Genomic DNA, 23673 nt, shown 5'->3' with positions numbered 1-23673 from the left:
TCACAAAGCAATAAAAGGCTTCCTCTTTTTGCTCCCAGACTTTTCCAATGATGTGCCTAGAGTAATACCATGATCTACTGTGGAATGCTTAGGTCTGAAACCTGCTTGCCCTTTAGCACGTTTATCACTTTTTTCCGCCCACTTGTTGATTTTGTGATTTATCATATTGCCAAATAACTTCGCAAACAAAAGATTTATCATAACGGTTCTATAATTGGAGGGATTATTGACATCACCACTCTTGAAAAGAGGTATTGCTAAGCTAGTAGTCCAATCATAAGGGAACCGTTGTTGAATGATGCTATTGAATTTTTTTGCGATGTGAGGCGCAAAAATATCTGTACCCCACTTCAAATACTTCGCTTGAAGTTCAACTAAATCTTTTGCTTTACCTGCACCCAACTTTTTGATACCCATTTTGATATCTTGAACAATGAAAAACTTGAATCTTGCTCAATATAGAGTTGCTTTGCATAATCGAACCATTGAGATGATGTAATAGTGTTTACAATTTGCCTCTTTCACGATTGAAGTTCCTTCCAAAAAAGCTTGGGGTTCTTTTTTCCAAGGAAGATTAACTCTTCTCTCCTTAAGACCATGAAATCGGTTTTTTTCTTTCTTAAAATCTGCTTATAAACTTTGAGATTGATTTGTTTATTATTTGTCTTTTTCAAGGTTCTCCTAGCCTTTTTGCATTCTTCATCAAACCAAGCATTGACCGAGAAGCAATTTGTTTCCGCTTTTCTATTCTTAACTCTTTTACATTCCGCAAGCGCTTTATGAATTATATTTATAAGCTCGGGACTACGAAGCACATGAATAGGAATTTTCTCCTTCTTAAAAAGCCTTTCCAGTGCTAATTGGAAGGTATTACAATTTTTTTGAGTTAACAAAATTCTGCCCTTTAAAGGAGATTGCGGAATACACATTAATTTCCTCCCAAGCTGAACCTTTTCAGTCCAAGAGAAGCTTAAATAAATTGGTTTATGATTAGAATTTAAATCCCAAAGCTGTTCACCAATCGAAACTTCTTCCATTTTATCACACAAGTCATGTGAGCAGATGGTATAATCCACTACATTTGCACCGTTATATGTATTACAAGTAAAATTACCAGACCTCACCCATCTAGCCAAACCATTGCAAATGACTAGATTGAATGGTCCACATAGAGTAAGAAGCTGCTCCCCCAAAACATTCCAACCTTTACTGTCTTCTAAGACCCTTGTCCGTTGATGAATACTTTCTTCTCTAAGCCACATGGGATTGCAATCTTCCCCATAACAAGGAATGTTGGCTTGTACACTTGTTGTCCTAGCATTGAAATCCCCCACCAAAAGGACTTCACCAAGCTATGAATATTTTGCTATATCCTTTTTTAAAAGCTACAAAAGGATCTTTGTAATCAAGGCCACTATTCTTGTAAGTTTTTGAAAATTGCGGAGCAAAATAGCATGTTGCAATATGAATAAAATTACCTTTTTTTGCGATTTTAAACCAAATGACTTGTTTATTTGAGTCTTCTCTTTCTAGTTGAATAAAACGTCCTTTTTTCCTTCACTACAATCATGATACCCCATGACCTTTGCCATTCCCTGCTGCCTTGTTCCACATTGACATCTTCACATACCCTTCAAACAAAGGTGTGTTGCATCCTTCATGCTCATGAGTTTCTACGAGACAAATCATATCTCGATCTTCCGCAATAGGCCCTAACCCAGGGCCATGTCTCCACGGGTAACCTCTGCAATTCCAACAAACTAAACTTGGGTAGGTCTTGGTTGCTATTTGTGTTGGCATGTAAGGCTCAAAGTTGAGTCTAACTCCTCATTAGCCCATACCGACTTTGCTGGTATGCTTTCTACTAAATAATTTGCTGCCATTTCTTTACTACAAACTTGTTGTTCTACTTTAGAATGAGGCCCAAAAGAGGTAATAATTGCTTTGCCTTTGTACAACCATGCTCTTTTACCCCCATTTCTAGTTGTTCTAACTATAGGCATTTCCACCCTCCTCTCTTCTAGTTGCTTAATAGTTAAATCTTCCTCTAAAGAAAAGCGAGAGCCCCTTAGAAGTTGTTTTTTACTTAGAAGAACTTGTTTGTCCTACATGATTGACAAGATTATTCTAATGGGTCTTTCTCTTTCATCACTGAGCTTACCTACCCTCCATCCTTGGCATATTCACCCTTGCCAACTCAACTTGTCTTTTAAGAAATCGCTGACCAACTCAAGAGTACGTTCGTTTCTCCCATAATCCTTCACACCTTTAATGATTAAATTTGTTGGTCTCACTTGCCTTTCCTTGGTTTCTTTGCTTTGCATACTGTCAACGCGAGTGTTTAGCTCTGCTACTTTATTATCGAAATTGCTAATAACTTGTGTGCAAGATTTGAGATTTTTATTAGTAGTACCTCCTTCCTTATCTCCTTTTTCAGCCTTACTTGCACTTTCTTCCACTTCATGGGTGTTAGTTTGGTCAACTGATTTTCCTACAATCTGAGGTGATTCACAACTCAACACATCTTTACTTTTCGATACAGATTCTTTCGTGGCTTGCCAAGCAACCTTCATGTCTTGTCATTCGCTCTTTCCAACCAAAATCGCCTCTTGCAACAACATTAATTACTCATTTAAAAACAATGCTAATTGCTCTTTTAAAAACTTATTACTTTCTGTCAAAGTTTGGTTTGCAACTGTTAAAGCATTGATTTTGAGATCCCTTTCCTGCCCTTTGCATTCCAAAATCTCTAGCCTCCTCTTGGCCCTTAATAATTCTTGCACATAGAGATCAGATGACCAAGTGAGAGGTGTGGAAGAGGGACTGTAAAAGGCATAATCGTCAATGTCCTTGCTGCTTGTGGACCTCCTGATATGGCCTCTTTGTACGGGAGAATGGATAGAATATTGTTTAGTACGAAGAGCCAAAATGTTTTCTTTTCTTTGACTGTTCCCATTTTAGACGGGCACGTCTGCGTTTTAAAATACCTCGAAATTGTTTAGCATTAAACCAAAATCATTTCCTTGCTTTAATTGCAGAAACAACTTTCACTTGACCTAAGAGGTTTGTTTCAATACAACTGGAGGGATTTTGTTTGTTCAACATGTGTGAAGGTGAAATTGTTTCCATTGTCATGAAGAAAAAGTAAAATAAACAAGATAAAGACCCAAGCTAAATACCTGTCTATCTATTGGAGACAACCAATAATAGTAATATTCTGCAAAATGCAACAATGGAGCCCACTACAGTAAAAGAGATGTAAACCTGATTGACTCACTAAAATAAAATCTTGCTAGAGCCCACTGGAGCCCACTGCCTAGCCTCGAATCCCAACCCTGCCTCTGTCTCTGCTAACAAACATAGACCTTGTTGTCCCCATTAAAGTCATACCCCTATGTCCATTTCTCTGCAAATATGACCCATGGCTCATGCCCCACTAGTGCAGAAAATCTGTTCCTGAGACCTATTGAAACCCTTGAAACCCGTGCTGTCCATTGTCCATTGTCGCTGAAACTCGTGCTAAACTTTGTTGATGCCCTCGCTCTATTCACTGTCACTGAAATGCTAAAACCCGTGCAGATAAACTTAAAAAATCCCAGTTAAGAACGTGCAGATATAGACTAGCCTCAATATATTATTCCCATGCTCGGCAAATATAACCACACCCGGGCACCTTCAATAAGAGTCTATGCCTTGTATTTTGAGCCGCAACAAAGTTGGCTGGAATAGAAGAATAACGGTTGACACAAAAAATTAATAATGCTTTTTTGACACTAGATCAATGATAGAGAGAGGTCGGCCAAACAATGAAATATCCAAGATCTGTCTCCATAGAGGCTGTATGGTTTTGTCGCCAAATAGTGGTATGGCTTACGCACAATGGATAAATATAGAGAGGGATATGGAGAAATAAGAGATGGAAAGGAAAAGAGAACAAATAAAATATTATTATAAAATTGAATATAATTATGATTAAATTATTTTAAATAAATTAAATTTTTAAAATTAAAATTGTACTACAAATATAATATTTTTTAAAAAATAAAATAAAAAAATCAATGGATTAAAACTTGAATCAAGAGTAGGGGTTGGAAGGATAGGCGAGGGAGGATGGCTCGGGTCGCTGTCCGTGGTGTTGTGGCCGTGTCGAGCTAGGGTTTTCCCTAGCTCGCTTCTTGCTTCTCGACATTCTATGCATGGGAAGGATTTTTCTTTTTGCTGCGCTTGTTGCTACCTTGGTGGGTGTGGGGTGCGGTCGAGGGTGTTTAGTGGGCAGGTGCAGAGGTTGTGTGTGCTGGTAGAGGTGTGGTGTTGGCTTCTGCCCAGTTAGGGTTGGATCGGACCCGTGTTGCCCTCTTCCTCGTCCTGCTTCCCCCTTTTTTGAGTGACACGAGTGGGGTGTTTGGGGTTGGCTGTGGCGGGTGTGGGTTTGGCTGCGTGCGAGTGGTGCGCTAGTGTTCCTTGGGGCCTCGCCTCTCCTTTTTGAGGGGTTTGTGTTTTCATGTAGGGTTTGTTCATGGTAGAGCAAGAGGTCTGAGGTGAGACTTCTGGAGTCACAAATTTTGGATTTTTGTGGAGCTTTTGGAGCTAAGGCATCCTCCCTAGTAGCGAAGGGGTTTAGTAACAATTTATTTTCTTTTGATTCGGGGGGTTTTGGGATGGGTTCTTCAAATGGTTCTCGCATTCTGAAGGTTAATGGGTGCTTGGAACGATCAAAGGAGACACCAAAGTTAGTCATTCAGCTAGAATGGATCGTTGATGATGTTGCATATTATTCAGAGCATTCTTTATTGTACAAGTTTTTGGGATTGAGGGTTTCATTGCAATTTTTGGAAACTTGAGCTCAGCGCATGTGGTCACCAGAGGGTGAAATGGACATCATGCTTCTGGCAAATAACTACTTTATGGTCACCTTCAACTGTATGACAGATCACAATAGAGTGTTTGAAGGTGGGCCTTACTTCCATAATCGGACTGGTTTATTTATGAAACCATGGCACGCAGGCTTCAATCCTTCAGAGGAGTTGCCAAATCGGGTTCTGGTGTGGGTTCGGCTCCCCAGATTCCCGGTTGAATGCTGGAGGGATGACATCCTGCATATGGTGGCTTCGCTCCTAGGGAAACTAGTTGGCCCTTCCCAACAGACTCGGTTAAAAAAGGTAATGACCTTTGCCCGCATTTGTGTTGAAATTGATTTAAGTAAGCCAATGCCAGATTCAATGGATATATGTGCTGGACCTTATTCTTGGGTGCAACAATTTGATTATGAGACCCTCCCCTTTAGGTGTCATCTTTGTCACGAATATGGCCACTTATAGCGTATATGTCCTAGATCTAAACCCAGTGCTTCTCAACCTCCCCCGTAGCCGAGTGTTCTCCCGTATTAGATAATGGTAACACCCCTACTTCCGATGGTGCTATTGGGGCTGATGGCTTCATTCTTATCAAGTCCCGTAATAAGAATAGGGGTCTCAAGAGAACTTTGAAAGAGAGACAGGAAGAGGATTCTTTCAACAGATTTGATGTTTTGGATGATCTTAGTCAGCAGGATATCATTCCGGACTTGCTGTGTTTGGACCAGAGTATTGTGGCTTTAGGAGAAGAGGGGGGTGTTGTAGAGGCTATTCAGACCCCGCTGGATCCCAGTACTTTGCAGATGGACATGGATACCCAACAAGCGACTCGGGAGAAAAAGGCTTCTGATGTGGAGGTGAAGATGGATGATGCGGATAATCATGATTCAATGCTTAAATCAAGTCCAGAGGTGGTAAAGCGTAATAAGGCTTCTTTCCAGTTGGGTGTTCTCCAGAGGGACCTGAAAAAAGCATCATCAGATAAAACATCTAAGCCAGGTAGAAAGAAGGATTTGGAAAAGATTAAGCTGATGGGGGAAAGCTTGGTTGAGTCAAGGTTAGTGAAGACCCTAGATTCTTATTTTTTGAACCACCCGAAATGATAGTTCTCTATTGGAATGTTAGGGGCTTGAACAATGGCCCTCAATAAAAAGTTGTTCAGGACTTGGTGCGAGCTCATTCTCTAAATGTTCTTTTTCTACAAGAGACCAAATTATCTGTGGATAGTATGATTGTTTTGATGCCAAAGCTGTGGAGAAGAGGAGATTGTCAGTGTATTGGAGCTAACGGTTCTTTAGGAGGTGTGGCCTGCCTATGTGACCCTTGAAAGGTTCACCCTCTCTGGTGGATGGCATCCAAATCATCTTTATCGATGATTGTGGCCAGTCTTGAGACAGGGGAATCTATTCTCTTCTCTAATATCTATGCACCTACTAACTTTCAAGGAAAACAAACAGTGTGGTCCCATATCACCTTTGTTCGTAGCTTGGCACCCCTCTACTTGTGGATTTTGGCTGGTGATTTAAATGCAATTCTAGAGCTGGAGGAGAAACGTGGGGGAGCAAGGCGGTTAGAGCCTTCTGTTTTGTTGATGTGAGATAATATTTTGGCATTGAACCTGGTAGATATCAAACCTAGCAATAGTCAGTTTACATGGAATAACAGGAGGATTGGGGAGAATTGCATTTCTGAGAGGCTTGATCACTTTTTGGTGTCTTGCTTCTGGTTTAGAGGTGGATAGTCTACTACTTTTGAGATCTTAGACTGGAAGGGGTCGGATCACTGGCCGATTAAGCTCTCTACTTCTTCTGCTTGGATCCCTCGATCCCCCTCCTTCAAATTTCAACTTGTGTGGCTACGAGATCCCTCTCTTCTAGATTTTGTGGTGTTGTGGTGGAGGAACGAACGACCTGCCTATGGCACGACGATGTACACATTCACCAAACAATTGCAATTTGTTAAGTATCAACTTAAACGCTGGAATCACCAGTGTTTAGGAAATATATTCCATGCTAAGGTTGTTGCCCAGTCAGAGTTGGATGCCATTACTAGGGAGATACGAGAGCTTGGTTTGACTGAGGACCTAAGCAGAAAGGAAGCTAAAGCGGTTAAGAATCTGGAAGAATGTGAGATTCGGGAGGAAATTTATTGGAAACAGAGGGCGAGGATTGAGTGGCTGCAAGAAGGTGATAAAAATATTGTTTTTTTCTTTCATTCGATGAAAGCTAGGAGACATGGCAATTCTATCCATATTCTTGTGAATGATAGGGGAGAACAATTGGCCTCTTTGAAAGATATCTCTAGAGAGATTGTTCAGTACTTTGCTTCTCTCTTTAGGGAGGAGCCGTAGGGGGGTTTAGAGGAGGAAGTCCAGGTCCTTGGTTGCATCCCCGCTTTGGTCACTTGAGAGATGAATGAACATCTCATGGGCAATGTTACTCTTGAGGAGATGGAGAGGATTGTTTTCCAAATGTAGAAAGGGAAAGCCCCGAGACCGGATGGCTTTCCCATTGAGTTTTTCCAAGAATTCTGGGATATTATAAAATTGGATTTACTTGAGGTGGTTCAGGAGTCCCAAAGGAACAAGCAGATGTTTCGTGCCCTGAACTCCACTTTCCTTACACTTATCCCTAAATGTGAAGGTGTTGATCGGTTAAGTCAGTTTCGCCCTATTGCCCTATGCAATGTCATTTATAAAGTTATCTCCAAGTTGTTAGCTGAAAGATTGAAAAAGTGGCTGAAGTATCTTATTTTGGAGGAGCAAAGTGGTTTTGTGGAGGGATGATAGATTTTGGACAGGGTGGTCATTGCTACAGAGATGTCAACTGCCAAGGGCAAGGCTATGTTTATTAAACTGGATATGGTGAAGGCATATGATAGAGTGTGGTGGTCCTTTCTTGGGAAAGTTCTTGGTGCCTTTGGGTTTGCTGAGGATTGGATCCAATGGGTTATGAGTTGTGTCACTTCTACTTCCTTTTCAATCTTGATCAATGGTGAGCCCACTGAACTATTTGGCGCTTCTAGGGGTCTGCGGCAAGGGGACCCCCTCTCCCCTTATTTGTTTATTCTTTTTGTTGAAGGATTGGGTAGATTGTTGAAGTTGAGTGTGGAGAGGGGTCTTATACAAGGGTGGAGATGGGGAGATGGTTTTCCTCCGCAATCCCACCTCTAGTTTGTGGATGATACTACTTTAATGGTATTGGCTATGATAAGGGAAGCCACTAATTTGCGTAAGATTGTGGATGTTTACTTGGTTGCTTCAGGTCAACTTATTAATGAGGATAAATCTTCTATCTTCTTTTCTAATACGCTAGGGCCTATTCAGTTGAGGATTGCTCAGATTTTGAGATTCCAGATTAGCTCTCTCCCCTTGAAATACTTGGGTATCCCTATCTCCCCAAGGAATCTTCCTAGGGAGTCTTGGCAGTACATTATTGACAAGTTTCGTTTGAAGGTGAATCAGTGGACTCATAGGTCGTTATCTTTTGTTGGGCGTGTTCAATTACTCAAGTCAGTGGTGCAGGCGCTTCCTATTTATAGATGCTTGATCCAAGCGGCCCCTATGGGCTTTGTTAAGGAGTTGGATGCTTTGGCTCGACATTTCCTTTGGGTAGGAAATTTGACTTCTTCAAAACGGAGCCTTATTAGGTGGGAGATTGTTTGTAATCTGAAGCAGTTAGGGGGGCTTGGTCTAAGGCAGTCTACTTTGTTGGGGTTGGCGTTGGCAGCTAAGCTGTACTGGCGGTGGTGTGTGGAGCAGGACCAAGTTTGGGCCAAGATTTTGGCCCATAAGTACCTTCCGGGAGTCCCAAAAGAGGATATCCCAAGGTATCCTCTTGTTGGGAAGGGCTCGGTGATATGAAATACACTCAAGAAAGGAGCTGCTTTGATAAAGGAAGGTTTATTTTGGATCAACAGAAAGGGTGAGGAGGCTCTCTTTTGGGCAGACTCATGGGATGACTCTCCTTCCATTATTTCCTAGTATCCTAATTTGTTAAACTTATGCCGGCAATTTTTGGAGGCTGGATGGTCAAGAGTGAGTGACTTCAAGTCCTTTTCTCAGAATGGGCAGATTGAGGTGGCAAGATGGAAGACTCCTAGTGAATGGCCCACGGTTGGTAGGGAGGAAGAACGTGGAGAGTTGTATAACATTTTGTCTCACAGGTATTGCAGCTCCCTCAAGGGGAAGGATAGATTGGCTTGGCTTTTGAATCCTAAGGGTACCTTCACTGTTGCTAGCAGATATCAGAAGCTGATGTCTCAAAGGCTAAATGGGGTGGAGGTTCAATGGTGGAAATATGTTTGGAATAAATTTTCTTGGCCAAAATGCAATTTCTTTGTTTGGACTTTGGCATTGAACAAATGTCTTAGTTGGGATAACATTCGTAAGCGTGGATTTCAAGGGCCCTCTATGTGTGTGTTATGTGGTACTGGAGAAGAGGATTCTTCTCATTTATTTTTTAGGTGCCCTTTTTCCCTTAAGATTTGGCATTCTTGGTGGGGTGTCTGGAAACACCCTTGTGTTCATGCTTCTTCCTTGGTGGAATTTTGGAACAGTTTGGGTAAGCCTCCAACCTTGACTCCTTTTCTTCAGATTGTGTGGTGTCTTGGGCCTACTTTCATTCTATGGCAGATTTGGTTGGAGATGAATCACAAAATCTTTAGGGGAGTAAAGCTTCTGATCCCACAAGTTTGGCATCGACTTGTGGGTATGATCTAAGAGACAGTGGAAGTGAAGTGTGAGCTGATGCTCCCTCTGGCTAGAGGGGATGTTGATATTGTGGATAGACTGGGTTTTGAGGGATTGTCTTCGGCCTCTGCTTGTGTCAAAAGGGGTAGACGTGTGAAGAAGAAGGTTCATAGGGAGGGTAGATGGTTGCCTCCCCCTGAGAATTTCCCGAAGATCAATACCGACTGCTCTTCAAGGGGCACAAAACTAGCTGGGATTGGTGGAGTTGGTAGAGATTGGACGGGTAAGGTTGTTTTCTTCTTTTCTATTCATAAAGGGCAACATGGGAACAATTTTATGGAGGGGCTTGCTCTTCTTTATGCCCTTGAAAGGGCCTATGGTTTGGGATGGCGTAAGGTGATATGTGAATCAGATTCACAGGTTATTGTCAATATGTTGAATGAGAGGAAAGTGACTAACATTAACTAGCAGCTTGCCTTGGTGGTTCAGCAGACTTTGCAGGTTAGTTCTAGGATGGAGCAAGTGTCTTTCATTCATATTCCATGTGAGTGGAATAGGGTTGCAGATTGGTTGACCAAGTGGGCTTCAGAGCATGGTGGGGATTGGAAGGTTGAGAGTTGGGGGAATCTTTCTCTTGATTGTCGCCAGGATCTAGAGAGGATCTTGGTGGAGGATATTGATGGTTCTGATGTTGGGTAATGTGGTTCTTTCTCTGGCTGAGTCTTGCACTCTGTGTTTCTTTTGCAATCATCTTTCCTGAGTTTTAATAAAGTTTTAATAAAGTTTTAACCCCTTTTTTCAAAAAAATAAATATTTAAAAGAAATTAAATTATATTAAAATTGTTAAAGCTAAAAGTAAGACTTTTTTATCGAAAAATACAAGTAAAACTAAATTAGGAATAAATATTAATATTTTATTATGTAAATAAATATTAAATTTAATATAAACATTATAAAAAGATATATATTTTTATATACCTTTCACATACATAGAAAACTATATATATATATAGAAATATTATAAAATTAATATTATTATATTTAATATATAAAAATTAATTAAATAAAAAAAATATAATTGAAAATAAATTATTAATTTCAATTATAAATTATTAATTTAATTTATCAAATATTAAAAAGCAATTAAAACTACAAGTTTCGATGAAAAAAAAAGAGGATTATTTTCATAAAACAAGCATATCCTTTCTTGGCAAATTGTATCAACTTGTAGGAGGATAAATGTGCCGTTAAAAATAACCATTAAGAAAAGAATGAGTTTATTACGATAGCTTGTTGGCTGTGGACCTACAAAGGATGAGAAAATGACGGGGTGCAAATTAAAAAGGCAATATATCAAATGGTTTAAAACATTGTAATGTACAAATAATACTATGTCATTAAATTTTTTTAGGTGATTTGATATTTGATATCATGAATTGAAATATGTAATATAAAAAAAACAAAAAAATTAAATTTTACACTTATTGTAACCAAAAAAAGATAGATAAATATTTTTTTTAAATTATTAAATAAGAAATTTAATTGCAGACTATAGAATTGTTTAAATTTTTATTTGTATGTATTGATTGGCTGTGTATTGATTTGTTAAACTAATTAAAAAATTAAATTGAATGGATGCAATAGTATCATGCCTTAGAAAAATTGTTCCAAATAGAAAATTGGTACAAATTGAATCTAAAATAAAGACAAGAATTATTATGTATGTGTTGTCCTCATTTTTGTTTCCAAAAATGAAGGACTACTACGGTGAAATTTTTATGAAAAATTGAAAAAAATTACTCTGTGGCACGCTTCCCGAGGCAAAATTTTGACTAATCCTTGGACTGGCTTAATCCTCAGTCCATTCTCGAACTACGTTTCGAATTTCGTCCAATTCTGGGTTCGTTTGCTATGCCTTTCCTTCAATTTCGGGTTTTAAAACTCAGACTGCAGGTGGAGAATTTTCTTCAAACTGCAAGTTTTAATGATATTCATTGTTATGGTCTTTGTAGGGGAACTTTTGATCAATTACATGTGCACTTTTATTTTAAATATGTCACTTGTAATTTATTTTAAGTTTCCCCTTTGATGTTTTTATCTTTTTATTGTTTTTTGGTCATTTTTTAGTTAAAATAGGGATTTTTTTGCTCAACTGCAAGTAAACTTGTAGTTTGTTCAAAAAACCCCTACTTTAATGGTTTTCACATGTAATAGGGATTTTAAATCCCCATTACATATGTGCAAGTGTTTTTAACTTGTTGTAGGGATTTTATTTCCCTTTTACAAGTATTTTTAAACTTGTAGTTTGCTCCAAAAAACCCGATTTTGCCTTGCAAATGCATTTTTGACAATTTTAAACTTGTCATTTGTCCAAAAAACCCTGATTTTGGCTTGATGAGTGAAAAAGTGAAAAATTAAACTTGCTATTTGTCTTAAAAACCCCGATTTTGGCATGAAAGTGGGAAAAGTGAAAATAAAACTTGTTATTTTCTCTCTAAAACCCGATTTGCTTCATTTTGGACAAATCGAACTTGTCATGTGTCTCCCAAAACCCGATTTGCATGAAAAATTGATTTGTTGAAGATTTCAAAGAAATTTTTTGTGGAGATTTTTTAGGGAGGAAAGGTGTTTTTGCTTCTACCCTATTTTCATGCAATCATCAACATCTTTCATGCCAAATGGAGGTTATATTGACTGGTTTTTGGAGCTAAATCAGCAAAAACGTGGTTCTTTAAATCCACATTTTGGGCGTTTTTACTTCATAAACCTGCAGTCTCCTTAAGTCTTTTGTCTTCTTCTACCTAGGCATGGAGGGTGAGAGGGTTTTCGCACCATTTAATGATGCCATTGGAGTTTATAATGGTGGCCACGTGATTCCCTTTGGCCACGTTTTTAACCTTTGGCAGCGTTTTCAATCATTTGGCGTCATTACTTCTTCTTCTACCTTAGGCGTTTTGCTCTAATAAACTTGGATGCATACTCTCATTGGCATTTGGTCCTCCAAGTTTAAGATTGCTGCTATATTTGGGGCATTTTTTTACAAAAAACATGATAAGGGTTTGACATTCCAGATTGCTCCTTTTCACCGGTTTTGCTTCTTCATTTCAAGAATTTTTGCATTATTGGAGAAGCATTTTGCATTTTTAAGAAAGGTATGTTCTCTTTCCTTTCTTCCCTCCATTTTATTATTTTCTTGTTTTCTTTATTTTTCGTTATTAGTTGCATTTTTGGCGTGTGATGTTCTTCCCCTATAAATTGGTTTTTGTGAAGGAAATCTTCCCCTTAATATGCAATTGTTGAATTGCATTGTTCTTCTCAAAATTCCCTCTTAGTTTGTATTCGGGATTTTTAATCTCGATTACAAGTTCGCTGGAAATTCTTGTTCTTCCCCTACGGTTAAGAAATTTAATCATTTTTTGTTAAAATTCTAAGCTTGAAAAGTGTGAAATACCCCTCCCTTGCAAATTCGGGTTTTAAAAACCGGATTACATGTTGAAAAGTTCTTCCCATTTTCATGAAAATGACTTTCCCGGATATTCCCATTTCTATCCATTCATGTTCCCCATATTCGTACTTTCCATTTCCATCATTTCCCGCAAGTCAAAATCTCATTTTTCGTCCATTTCTCCATTTTCGAATTTACAAGTGTACTTGTATTCGGGTTTTAAAACCCCAATTGCATGTATGTCCTTTCCAACTTGTATACTTGTGAAAATTCTCCCAAGATCCGAAATTGGTCAAAGTCAAGATTTTCCCATTTCTCCATATCTCTCCTCTTCCTCTCACAAAACCGTAAAATTCAGAGATCAAAGTTTTACCCATTTAAAGAAGGAAGAATGATATTTGCAGCTAATTATGATGTTGCCTTAACTCTTTTAAGTCTTCATCACAACATTCCAGGTTCACAATCAATGTCAGATTTGTCGGCATCGCCAACTCCAAAGAAAATGAAATACAAATATGATAAATACCAGAATGAGGTTGCACCTTCCCAGGTTTCTTCTCCTTTGGATCGCATCAGAGACACGGAAATAGGGCATGTTGATATGGCAGAATTCATCAACAGGGTAGAAGATCCACAGGATAACAACTTGCAGCGGCTGTTGGACAGCCATATCCATCATGCATCTTCCTTCCCAGTGGCTGCCCTAGAACCTGAGCTCGTTCTTGCATGTGCCCATCATTTTGACAAAGAGTCAAGAGTCATTAAAAATGATGATGGTGAAGCTATAATTCATCTTGATGTGGATACAATCGAGAAGGTCTTCAAAATACCTCCTGCACCTGTTTATATGGAAATCACCAAAGAAAGTGCAGCAGAGTATTATGTGAAAAGGGAAAAAGATTGCAAGCGACACATCAATAGATGGATCCAAGAGCCACGTCCTTCCTTCTCAAGATGGGCAAAGTTGTACCGTTGTGATTTCAAGTGGGAGATAGGAGACCCCATCACTCTTCTTAGCAGGATGTTGGGCCTTGAGCACTCCAATGTCTTTGAGCCATGGATGTATCAATTCATTATGTTCATATGGCAGTCGCATCACATTTCATGGGGTGAAATCATTAGCGATGCTTTGTGCGAACAACTTGCAGCAGTTTCTACCACTATGACCGTCTTCATGAATTCTTATTTGGTATATTTAGCAGCGTCACTTAGACACTTTCCAGGTCTTTCTACCAAGGGTGATCGCTCGCTTATACCAGTTTGGGAATATTATGACCAGTTGCCATTGAAACCTAGCAGACTGCATTTCAGAAGAGTCCAAGATGCATTCTTCGGATATTTCATGTGTCAGTTTGATGTGGATCTCAGAAACAAAAGAGTATCAGATGAGGCATGAGTCAAGGTGTCTGAGTATGGGTGTTTATTCCTGCAATTTCTTACCTTCACCTATATGAGGATTGGATGCTATGATGGACAACCATACATGCTTCCAAGATACCCAACCGATAAGATAATTCTTATGGAGTTGGGAAGACAGATCATGGCTGTTCATACTTTTCAGTCTGCTAGACACAAGGTTGGAATGGGGATCTCTAGCACAAACCCATTGAAAATTGGTCGATACTCCCTTGTCACATCTGTGAAGGCTAAGGCCATGGAGGCTGAATTGCAGGAAATCAAGCTTAAGAGGTTCAAACCTAGAGCTGATTTTGATTATAGAGGCATGAAGGAGAAGATCAAGAAATCCTTTGTTCATGTTCATCGCATTGAAGACATCTGGGTAGATCTCTGCACGGAAGCCGAAGTTCTGAAGATGGATTACTACAGGCTCACTGTTGAGCAAATTGTTGACTTGAACTTGGCAGATATCCCACAAGGGATGATTGATGACAGACATATACTTGATCCTGAATACACTTCACGAAGGGTTGAGGAAGCTCCACTTCCTTTGATCCAATGGTCACACAAGGAGTGCGTCTCCATCCTTGATAGATTTCAGCCTATCTTGGCCAACACTAACGCATGGCTGAAAAGTAATGTTGTTAGACTTATCAAAATCAAGGTTGGTAAAGAAGATGATTCTATAGGGCCTCTTGGACGGAAGTCTGAGATTCAGATTGATAACAAGGAGGGTGCTTCATCTTCAGACACAAGGATCAAGTTACGAGTTAGTCGTGCAGTAGTGCTTCCTCCTGATGAGATGACTACTCGTGGGAAGGAGAAATCACAATTCCATGTTCGGGTGATCGATCTGGATAATCCAGAAGAGGGGCAGCAATCTGACGATGCGCCTAAGTCTCCAGTTTCAGACTCGCCTCATGAGGTCATTCCTCCAATTTCCATTGAGACGCCTCTTTCTCCTCCTGATTTGCTCGTAGATGAGTCTCCTCAGAATGCAGTTCCCATTTCAGCATATAAGCCTTCTCCTGATCGACAACGAGAAAGTGTGTTGAAAGTTCCTGAAGATAATCCCACTTGCATTCAGTTATCAGAAATTGATACTTCCACTTTTGGTTTTGAAGAATTCATGAGGCAATCTTCATGTCCATTGGTAACTGAACAAACCATGGTCGCCATTCAAACAGATATTTCTCCCAGGGTGACCACGGTAATTCAAACAGAAACTGCTTCTCCTTTGCCTACGACTACTACTGGAAGTGAGTTGATGACTTTGCCTCCATGGCTTAGTTCTTTCACCCCGAAAAGAAAGAAGCAAGAGATCTCACCCGATGCCTTTGACTACCAGCAACTCAAACAGTCCAGATCCAAAGTTGCTAAGAAGACAAAGACTATCTCTAGGGTAACTGTTGATAGCAACAAGATGAAAGTAGTTGAAATTGTGTAACCTATTGTAGATAAACCACTTGATGAAATGTCAGCTGCTGATTATAAGGTTACAAGGGTAGAATTGGGCAAGCAAACACATGAGGTCATTAAACATGATGCTCAGTTTCTGTTGCTTCACTAGTGCAAAGGTGTGATGATCTTCTTGCAAAGAAAGACAAGCTAGAAGAAGAAAACCGATAGCTCATGGCAGCCATTCATAAAATCACAAAACCTGCTGCTGAAGGGAGTAACTCCATAGGTTCTTCTGGTTCCCAAGAATCGATTCGTGGAGTGGAAAGGGCTGCTCAGAAAGTACAAGCACTGGATTCCTGGGTTGATCAGCTTCATGATCAATGTATACAAGTGGTAAAAGACATTTTTCAAATAATGTCTAAGTTGGAAACCATTGAGGAGAAACTGGATCAAACTTCTAACACTTTCAAAAAAAATCTGGAAAGTGTTGAGTAAAGTCTGGCAATCTGGCGTACCATGCCCCAACAACAACTGAGTATTTTGCAGGAGCACGCCATCATCTCTTCCAGGGTCATGTACTTAGAATTTGAAGAACTCATGGAAAACAAGACCCTTGTTCTTAAATCCCTCATTAAGGAGATCAGTGATGCAAGGAGATTCCGGGATGAAGTCTATCGAGGTATTGTCTCACATTGTGAAAGGGCCTCTTGCAATATAGTAAGTCAGGATGGAGAGCTGATTCCAGAAGAAGAAGTTCTTGCTGATTTACAAATGAGGATTCATAATGAATGGAGGAGCGAACAATTCTCGGCAACTTCAATTCAAGCATTGATGAAACACCAAGCCTTTTTGCATGAGATCCAGTCTATCTTGGATAAAGACAATTCCACACTCCTCCGCTGTCACGACACTATTGTGAAGACTATGGTTGTTGCTAAGAACACCCATGAACCGAATCCCGAGGAACTACAAGCGAGCATCCAGAAATTTCAAGGATTCGTGTCTTCACAAAAGGCAACTTAAGTGTTTTTCAACACTTAGTTGAATTTTCCCTCTTTTGTAATCTTTAGTTGTAATTTTGTTTTGACAAGTTACATGTAAAAGTAATTTTTGTAAAATGCAAGTTACACATTACTTGCACTTTTATAATTACATGTAAGGCAACTACAAGTTGTGTCCGATTAGGACTGTAGTTGGAATAAGTCTTAGTTAGTTAGAGTAACTCTTAGTTAGTTAATGAAGTCTCAATTATTTATTGAATGAGTCTTGGTGGTTGAGAGAATCTCTCAAGTTAGTTAGGATCCTCCCACCTTTTTCTCAAGGCTCCTCTTCTATAAATACTTGAGAGGTCCATTGTAAATATATCTTTTGGAAAGCAAGCAATAACTCTGTCAAATTTATAGCAAGAAGTCTTTGAGCTTATGTATGTGAATTGAAGGTTTTGAAGAATAAGAAAGAAGGATTACTCAAGTTTTGAGTCTTTGAGCTACATGTTTGAGTTTGAATCTTTTTATTTCTTCTATGCAAAGTGTTTCTAAAGGAGCTTAGTCCAATCTGATTTGAAGTCTTTGAGCTGCAAGTAGAGAAGATTAATTAAAATAGAAAAATCTCTAGAAGGAGCAGCGAGTCTTTGAGCTTGCGTCTATTCTTGAGGAAAAATTACTGTTTGATAAGAAATAGCAGCAAGTCTTTGATCTTGCATTAGTTCTTGTCTTTATGTTAAAAGAATAAATTATTCCAGTCTTTAAGCTATTGTCTTTTATTCGTTGTAAAATTTAGTATAGCAAAGGGTAGATAGGACTTCTAATAGTCAAGTCTTTGAGCTTGATATTGTTGTCTTGTCCCGAAGGAAGTGATGGAAGTCTTTGCGCTTTCAGGAAACTTCATTTCCTTTCTCTCATTTCACTTGAAAGTAGTTACTGCTGTTCATTTTCAATCGCTATCCTTTTCTATGAAGAGAAAAGGATATTGTCTTTCTTGAAGAAAGAAGGAAGACTGCTGTCCCATCCTGTTTTTATTTCAGTTTTAGTTAGATAGGGGGAGCCTTCCCTTAATTAGGAGAGTTTTTACTCGTGTGCTATGGTTGAAACCACAATTTTGTATATTTCCCCCAAGTGTACAAAATTTTCAACCAACAGTTTGCATGCTCAACTATCTCTTGTTTATTTGAAATATCCATGTTTGTGTTACTTGACTGCCTTTTTTTTATGAACATGCCTTCTCTGTTAATTTAAAATATTAAAGTACATATTCACAAAAAAAGGTCGGGGGATACAAGATCACCCCCCGTGAGAGTCACACGGTCAGCGGCCGGAATAAAAAAAACAAAGCTATTTATCAAAAAACTTCCTCAAGCAGCCAAAGCAGAGGTAGCCGAGGGAGGAGGATCAGGATCATCTTTCTTGCCCCATACATTAGCAGGGTCAGGAGTGGGGTCCAACATGGACCACCCATCTTTAGGATCTTTGTCACTACATGACATATCATATTATGCTGATTTCCCAATATGACATTGAAATGAAAATTTTGTTATGTCCATCATTTATTTCATGATATGATATTGTATTGGCGAGATTGATTTTGCAATGGTATAAGGTGGGAAGACAATGTCAAATTTAAGATGTGTTTGAATCATATGCATGGTAAATTCATTGATATATGTACACAATATCATTGGGGTTTCATCTTGAATTTAGCCAAACAAATAGAAGTATGTAATATTTTCCTAGCCTTTCTTGTGAGATTGGAGGGTTCAACAAAGGTATGAGGATTGTACCTAGGAGCAATGCCCTGATCTAGAGTTTACTAAAAACAACAAAAATATAGATATTTATCATTACTATTTAAGTTTTGAGCAAGGTGCCACATTTCAGCAACTTTCAAAAGATGAACGATTTTATCCTCTGTTTTGTAAAGTTAAACTGGTGTGTTTCATATATAAGAAGGATAGCAACTCCCTATTGGCTTAGCTCAGATATTTTTCATAAACAAAACATCTAGATGAATTAAATTCTGAATCTAGATCTCATTGGCGATATCTTTTTGTAGTTGTGAATGAATCCATATCTTTTGCATTGTAATTGGTCGTCACCAATAACCATGTAGATTTATTTCTTATATAAGATACCAAAGTTGCAATTATAGTAATGTTGGTTCTTTAGTGCTTATGAGATGCAAATCATCCACTATTGCTTAGTTTGAGGACAATATCCAATGAATTTGAGGATTTGGAGTGAAAGAATGTTACATCTCCTTGAATAATAATAGATGATCAAATTGCCAACTCATATGGTTCCATCAAAACTTGAAGTTGTGAATGACACTCCCACTCACAATGAAAAAGGATCACTTTTTTATTTTGAAGGTGGGAAAAATAAGTTTATAATGTAATTCTCTATGTAGCAAAACTTCCTTTCATTCTTGAAGTGTAAAGAGGGATTAGATTGGTGGAATATTTATGCACGACAAATAAAAAGTCATTTTGATTGGATGGCTTTTTACTTCCATGCTAGCATTGTGGATGCAATTGTTTATTGTTCAAACATCATTTTTTAATAAGTCTCAAAACCTTTTTGGTTTTATGTTCTATTACATTTGATGTTAAGACTTGTGTTCTAGTTTAGTACTAGTGTTAAAAACAATAATCTTAGTTTGGCAATAATGTTTTCTTTGTTTATTGCTATTCTTATTTTTGGAAATATCTTGTTCTTTCTTTCTTGAAGCTTCTTCATTGTGATTTTTGTCTAAGCCATGATATGGATGAGAATCTACATGGTATTTGTTGTGCAATTTTTTTGATAAAGGTAAAACGAGTATTTAGAAAGGGTTTCTACCATTTTACAAATGCATAATGCCCATCAAACACCAAAAATAACACATGGTTGTTATCGAGTAGGTCAAACCCATTGCCTCACAAAATCAAACATTCCCCAAAGTTGTGTTACAACCTTTCAATCCACTCACAAGGGATCAGGGGGTAAGATTACAACTGTAGGAGCTCCTTTCCTCCTCTTCTAAATAATTCTCCAAGAATTGTTATCATCCTCCATCATGAGGGAGGATCCTACTTCCAACTGCTCATCTTGAGGCTCAACCAATATCCCAATATGAGGTACAAGAAGGGAGGCATCCTACGTAGGCTTAAAAAAGATATTTGAAGAAATAAGGCATAAGCATCTTGAGAAGAGTAGAGAAAACTCAATCAATAGGCACAAAAGATATGGAACTATAGGTGATTGCTCAACAAGGGCAAGCACAACCAAAATAAAAGGGACCACTAAACCAAGGGTGTCCCCATGGGAAAAACACCATTAATGGTAAGGTGGTCAAGTTTAGCATTTAGCCACCATGAAGCCTTGCCCAATGCCTTGCAACCAGAGCGAGGAAAATCCGAAGCCAAGTGGCTAGTAGAAAAACACCAATGATATTGGAGAGGGAGTTCCTCACAATCAAGAGGTTGGACCCAAGGTTGATCCTCACACTGAAGCCCTGCTACATTTGTTCAAAGGGCTTTGGAAATGTTGATGTTCATTATGATGTGAGCAAAAATTGCATGGGTAAAAGGCAAACTAGTTGAATTGACCTTCAAAAAATGCCCCTAAGTGTTTTGTAAAATTTGTATTACTTGGTTCTTTTTATTTGCTCATATCTTTTGGATTAAGAGCCATTTGATTGCAGCATTAGATCTAGTCTTCTAGAAGGTGTTAACTACCTTTACTAGATTTTCACTTTCAATTGTCATAGATCTAGCCTCCTTAAGAAATTTGTTTTGGTTCTCTCAAGATTTTATATCCAATTCATAGATCTAATCTCCTTGAGGGTTTCTACCTATTCCACTCACTAAGATTTTCATGTTCCATTTCCATAGAGTTAGCCTCCTTGAAGATTTCCTTTTGGTATTATCTAAAGATGTTGATATGCAATATATAGATCTAATCTTCTTGAGTGTTTCCACATTTTAATTTGTTTTTTCTCAAGTATTACAGTGCAAAACTTTGTAGCTAATTGTTGGCCGTAATTCCCTACCATAAGAATAAAACTTGTTTTGTTTAGTTAATAAATGGTTGGGTAATGTTCCCATAGGAGTTGGTTGGCAGTTGGCGATGATTGGTATCTCCATCAACCATCGGGTAGTATATATGCTATGTTGTAACAGGAACAACCCGTGCACATGATTATGATTGTGATGATTATGATTGTTGTATCTAGTTCTTATGATGAAATAAAGATATATTATTTAGCCAAATATTGTGAATTCCAATTATGCTTACATGTTCTGTGATTATTCTTTGAATGTTATCCGTTGAATTGTTCATGTACTTGTTGTATTTTGTTTACTTCCGTAATCTAAACTGACATTGTAGCGGTAAACATTTTGGCGTCGTTGTCAATACGAATTCAGAGATCAATATAGCGGCATGCGGTGTAAGTTAAGTAGTGAAACAACATCCTACACTAACCTTGAGAGGAGGGTAATGCAAACAAATTTACAGATCGTCACAACAGTTACAAAAAATAGAAATAGACATAATAACATTCAAACCATAACACAGTCATTTATGTGGGGAAAACCCTTTTGGGAGAAAAACCCCACACTCCAAAAGCTGCCCAATATATTATTCAACAATAAAAAACAAATTGGAGATGCATAATAACAAGAACTTTGTGGATATGGAGATGGATGTTGGGGTTTCTAGCTCCAAGGATTTCAATCGCACTACGAGGAGGACCAGACAAAGCACCAAGGATGTGGAGGTACCTTTGCCTTAGGATATTCTCGACCTCAAGGAAGCTGCAAAGAACATGATGATGTTGGAGAAAGAGGCTGCTCAAGAAAGAGGCTATTGATGGCCTCAATATTTTCATGTAATTGGTCTTGGTATCTTTTTGTTGTTGTGTTCACTAGCACCTCACTGGATTTTTGTTGTTCTTTTCTTTGGTTGTTGTTCCTTTTCTATAGCACTTTGTTATGTTTCTTTGTTATTAGTCTTTGTCTAGTTGCTTTAATGCTCTATCTTTGGATTCTGATGTAAGGGGTTTCAAATCCCCTCAAAACTTGTTTTTGCTTTATCAAAAATAATAAAAAAAAAGTTACAATATACTTGCAAAGCAATATCTTCGTAGGAGTACCACTAATCAGAGATTCAGAGGTAACTCAATAGCCATAAGACTCTTACACACAACCTTTATCTCACGCACCTCATATATAGGAGATACAATACAAGAAACCGTCAAACGGTATTACAAAACCATGGGCTAAAACCACCCAATAAGGTGTAGCCGACCTTATCTCCCTTCTAGATGCCCTATGACATGTTAAAACACACATCAACACGTATCCCTCCCTTTTATAGCTCATTTATGTGTTTCATACATTTTATATTTCCTATTTTAGGAGTACAAACTTTCGGAGGCCATAACTTGTGAACCATGTGTCTGATTGACGAACCGTTTGAAGTGCCAGAAAGCTCATGAAGTGCTCTATCACCTTGTTAACTTCTACACCATTTACACCCACTTTTCAGGGCATTTTGAAGGGTCTAAAGTCCCCAAAATTAAGATTAAACCTTTAATCGCACTCCTCCAAAATGAAAACTTTAATATCTTCAAAACTAGTTGTGATCTCATGACGAAACTTTACCGACATGCTTATCTAACCAACAAGAAGCTTTTGGGAGAATTTTGCAATATTTAGTGCTTAAATGAAAACTTACTATAAATAGTAACCTCATGTAAATGCAAGGTTGAGACACCATTTTCCCAACATCCTCCCACTTGTCGAACACCTTGCAAGAGAAAAGGGAGTATCAACACAATGAATCAATTGCTAGGGGCCATGAGGCCCATAGACTCCGAACACCATTTGAACTTCCTTGTGCTCACAACCTTAGTTAAAGAATCTGCAACATTTATCAAAGTTTCTACCTTAACTAGCTTCACCCTGCCATCTTCAACCATATCTCTGACAAAATGATACTGAACATCAATGTGCTTGGTCTGGGCATGAAATGTCGGGTTCTTATCTAAGGAGATCACACTCTGACTATCACAATAAACTGTCACAACTCCTTGTTTTATTCCAATGTCTGAACATAGTCTCTTAAGGAAAATGGCTTCTTTACAAAGATGAGTAGCTGCCATATATTCTGCTTCAGTAGTGGACAACGCAACCACAACCTGTTGCTTACTCATCCAACTAATTGCACCACCAAATAAAGTAAACGCATAAGCGTTGGTGGATCTTTTGCTATCAATATCACCTACACCTCGGTCTAAATCCACATAACCATGAATATAAAAAAAATCACGTCTCCAACTAAATTACCATGATAACAAAAAGAATACTTTGAGGTACCCTTCAAATATCTGAAGACTCTTTTGATTGCATCCCAATGAACTCTACCACGATTAGACATATATCAACACAGAACTCCCACTGCTTGGGCAATGTCTAGTCTAGTACATACCATAGCATACATCAAACTTCCAACTGCACTTTGGTAAGGCACTCTGCTCATGTCTTCCATCTCCGAAGGGGATGTAGGACAATCTGTAGTAGATAATTTTGTTCCAACTACAAAAGAAACACATAATGATCTACAATCCTACATGTTGAACCTCTGTAATACTGAATTCACATACTTACTTTGGCCTAGCCATAGCTTTATGTTCACTTATCTCTTTTAATTTCCATCCCAAGAATGTATTTGTTGCACCAAGATCTTTCATTTCAAATTTAGCAGTGAGTTGAGACTTCAGTTCTGAAATCATACCTTTCCCTTTACCAATGATTAACATATCATCAACATACAATGCAATGTACAGGAAATGATCACCATTATATTTATAATAAACACAATGATCTAATTTAGAACGTTCAAATCCCA

General features: G+C 38.4%; 1 protein-coding gene across 1 annotated transcript; it reads right to left on the bottom strand.

The window, feature by feature from the left end:
• Positions 1-417, bottom strand: LOC131032461 (uncharacterized). The gene has a single exon (XM_057963437.2). The coding sequence runs from the start codon at positions 415-417 to the stop codon at positions 1-3; it is 417 nt and encodes a 138-aa protein (XP_057819420.2).
• Positions 418-23673: the final 23256 nt, after the last annotated feature.

The sequence above is a fragment of the Cryptomeria japonica genome, chromosome 3 (genome assembly GCF_030272615.1).
Source record: "Cryptomeria japonica chromosome 3, Sugi_1.0, whole genome shotgun sequence".
Taxonomy (NCBI): Eukaryota; Viridiplantae; Streptophyta; class Pinopsida; order Cupressales; family Cupressaceae; genus Cryptomeria; species Cryptomeria japonica.
Note: the sequence above shows the minus strand (reverse complement) of the source record. Positions and strands in the feature narration are given on the sequence as shown.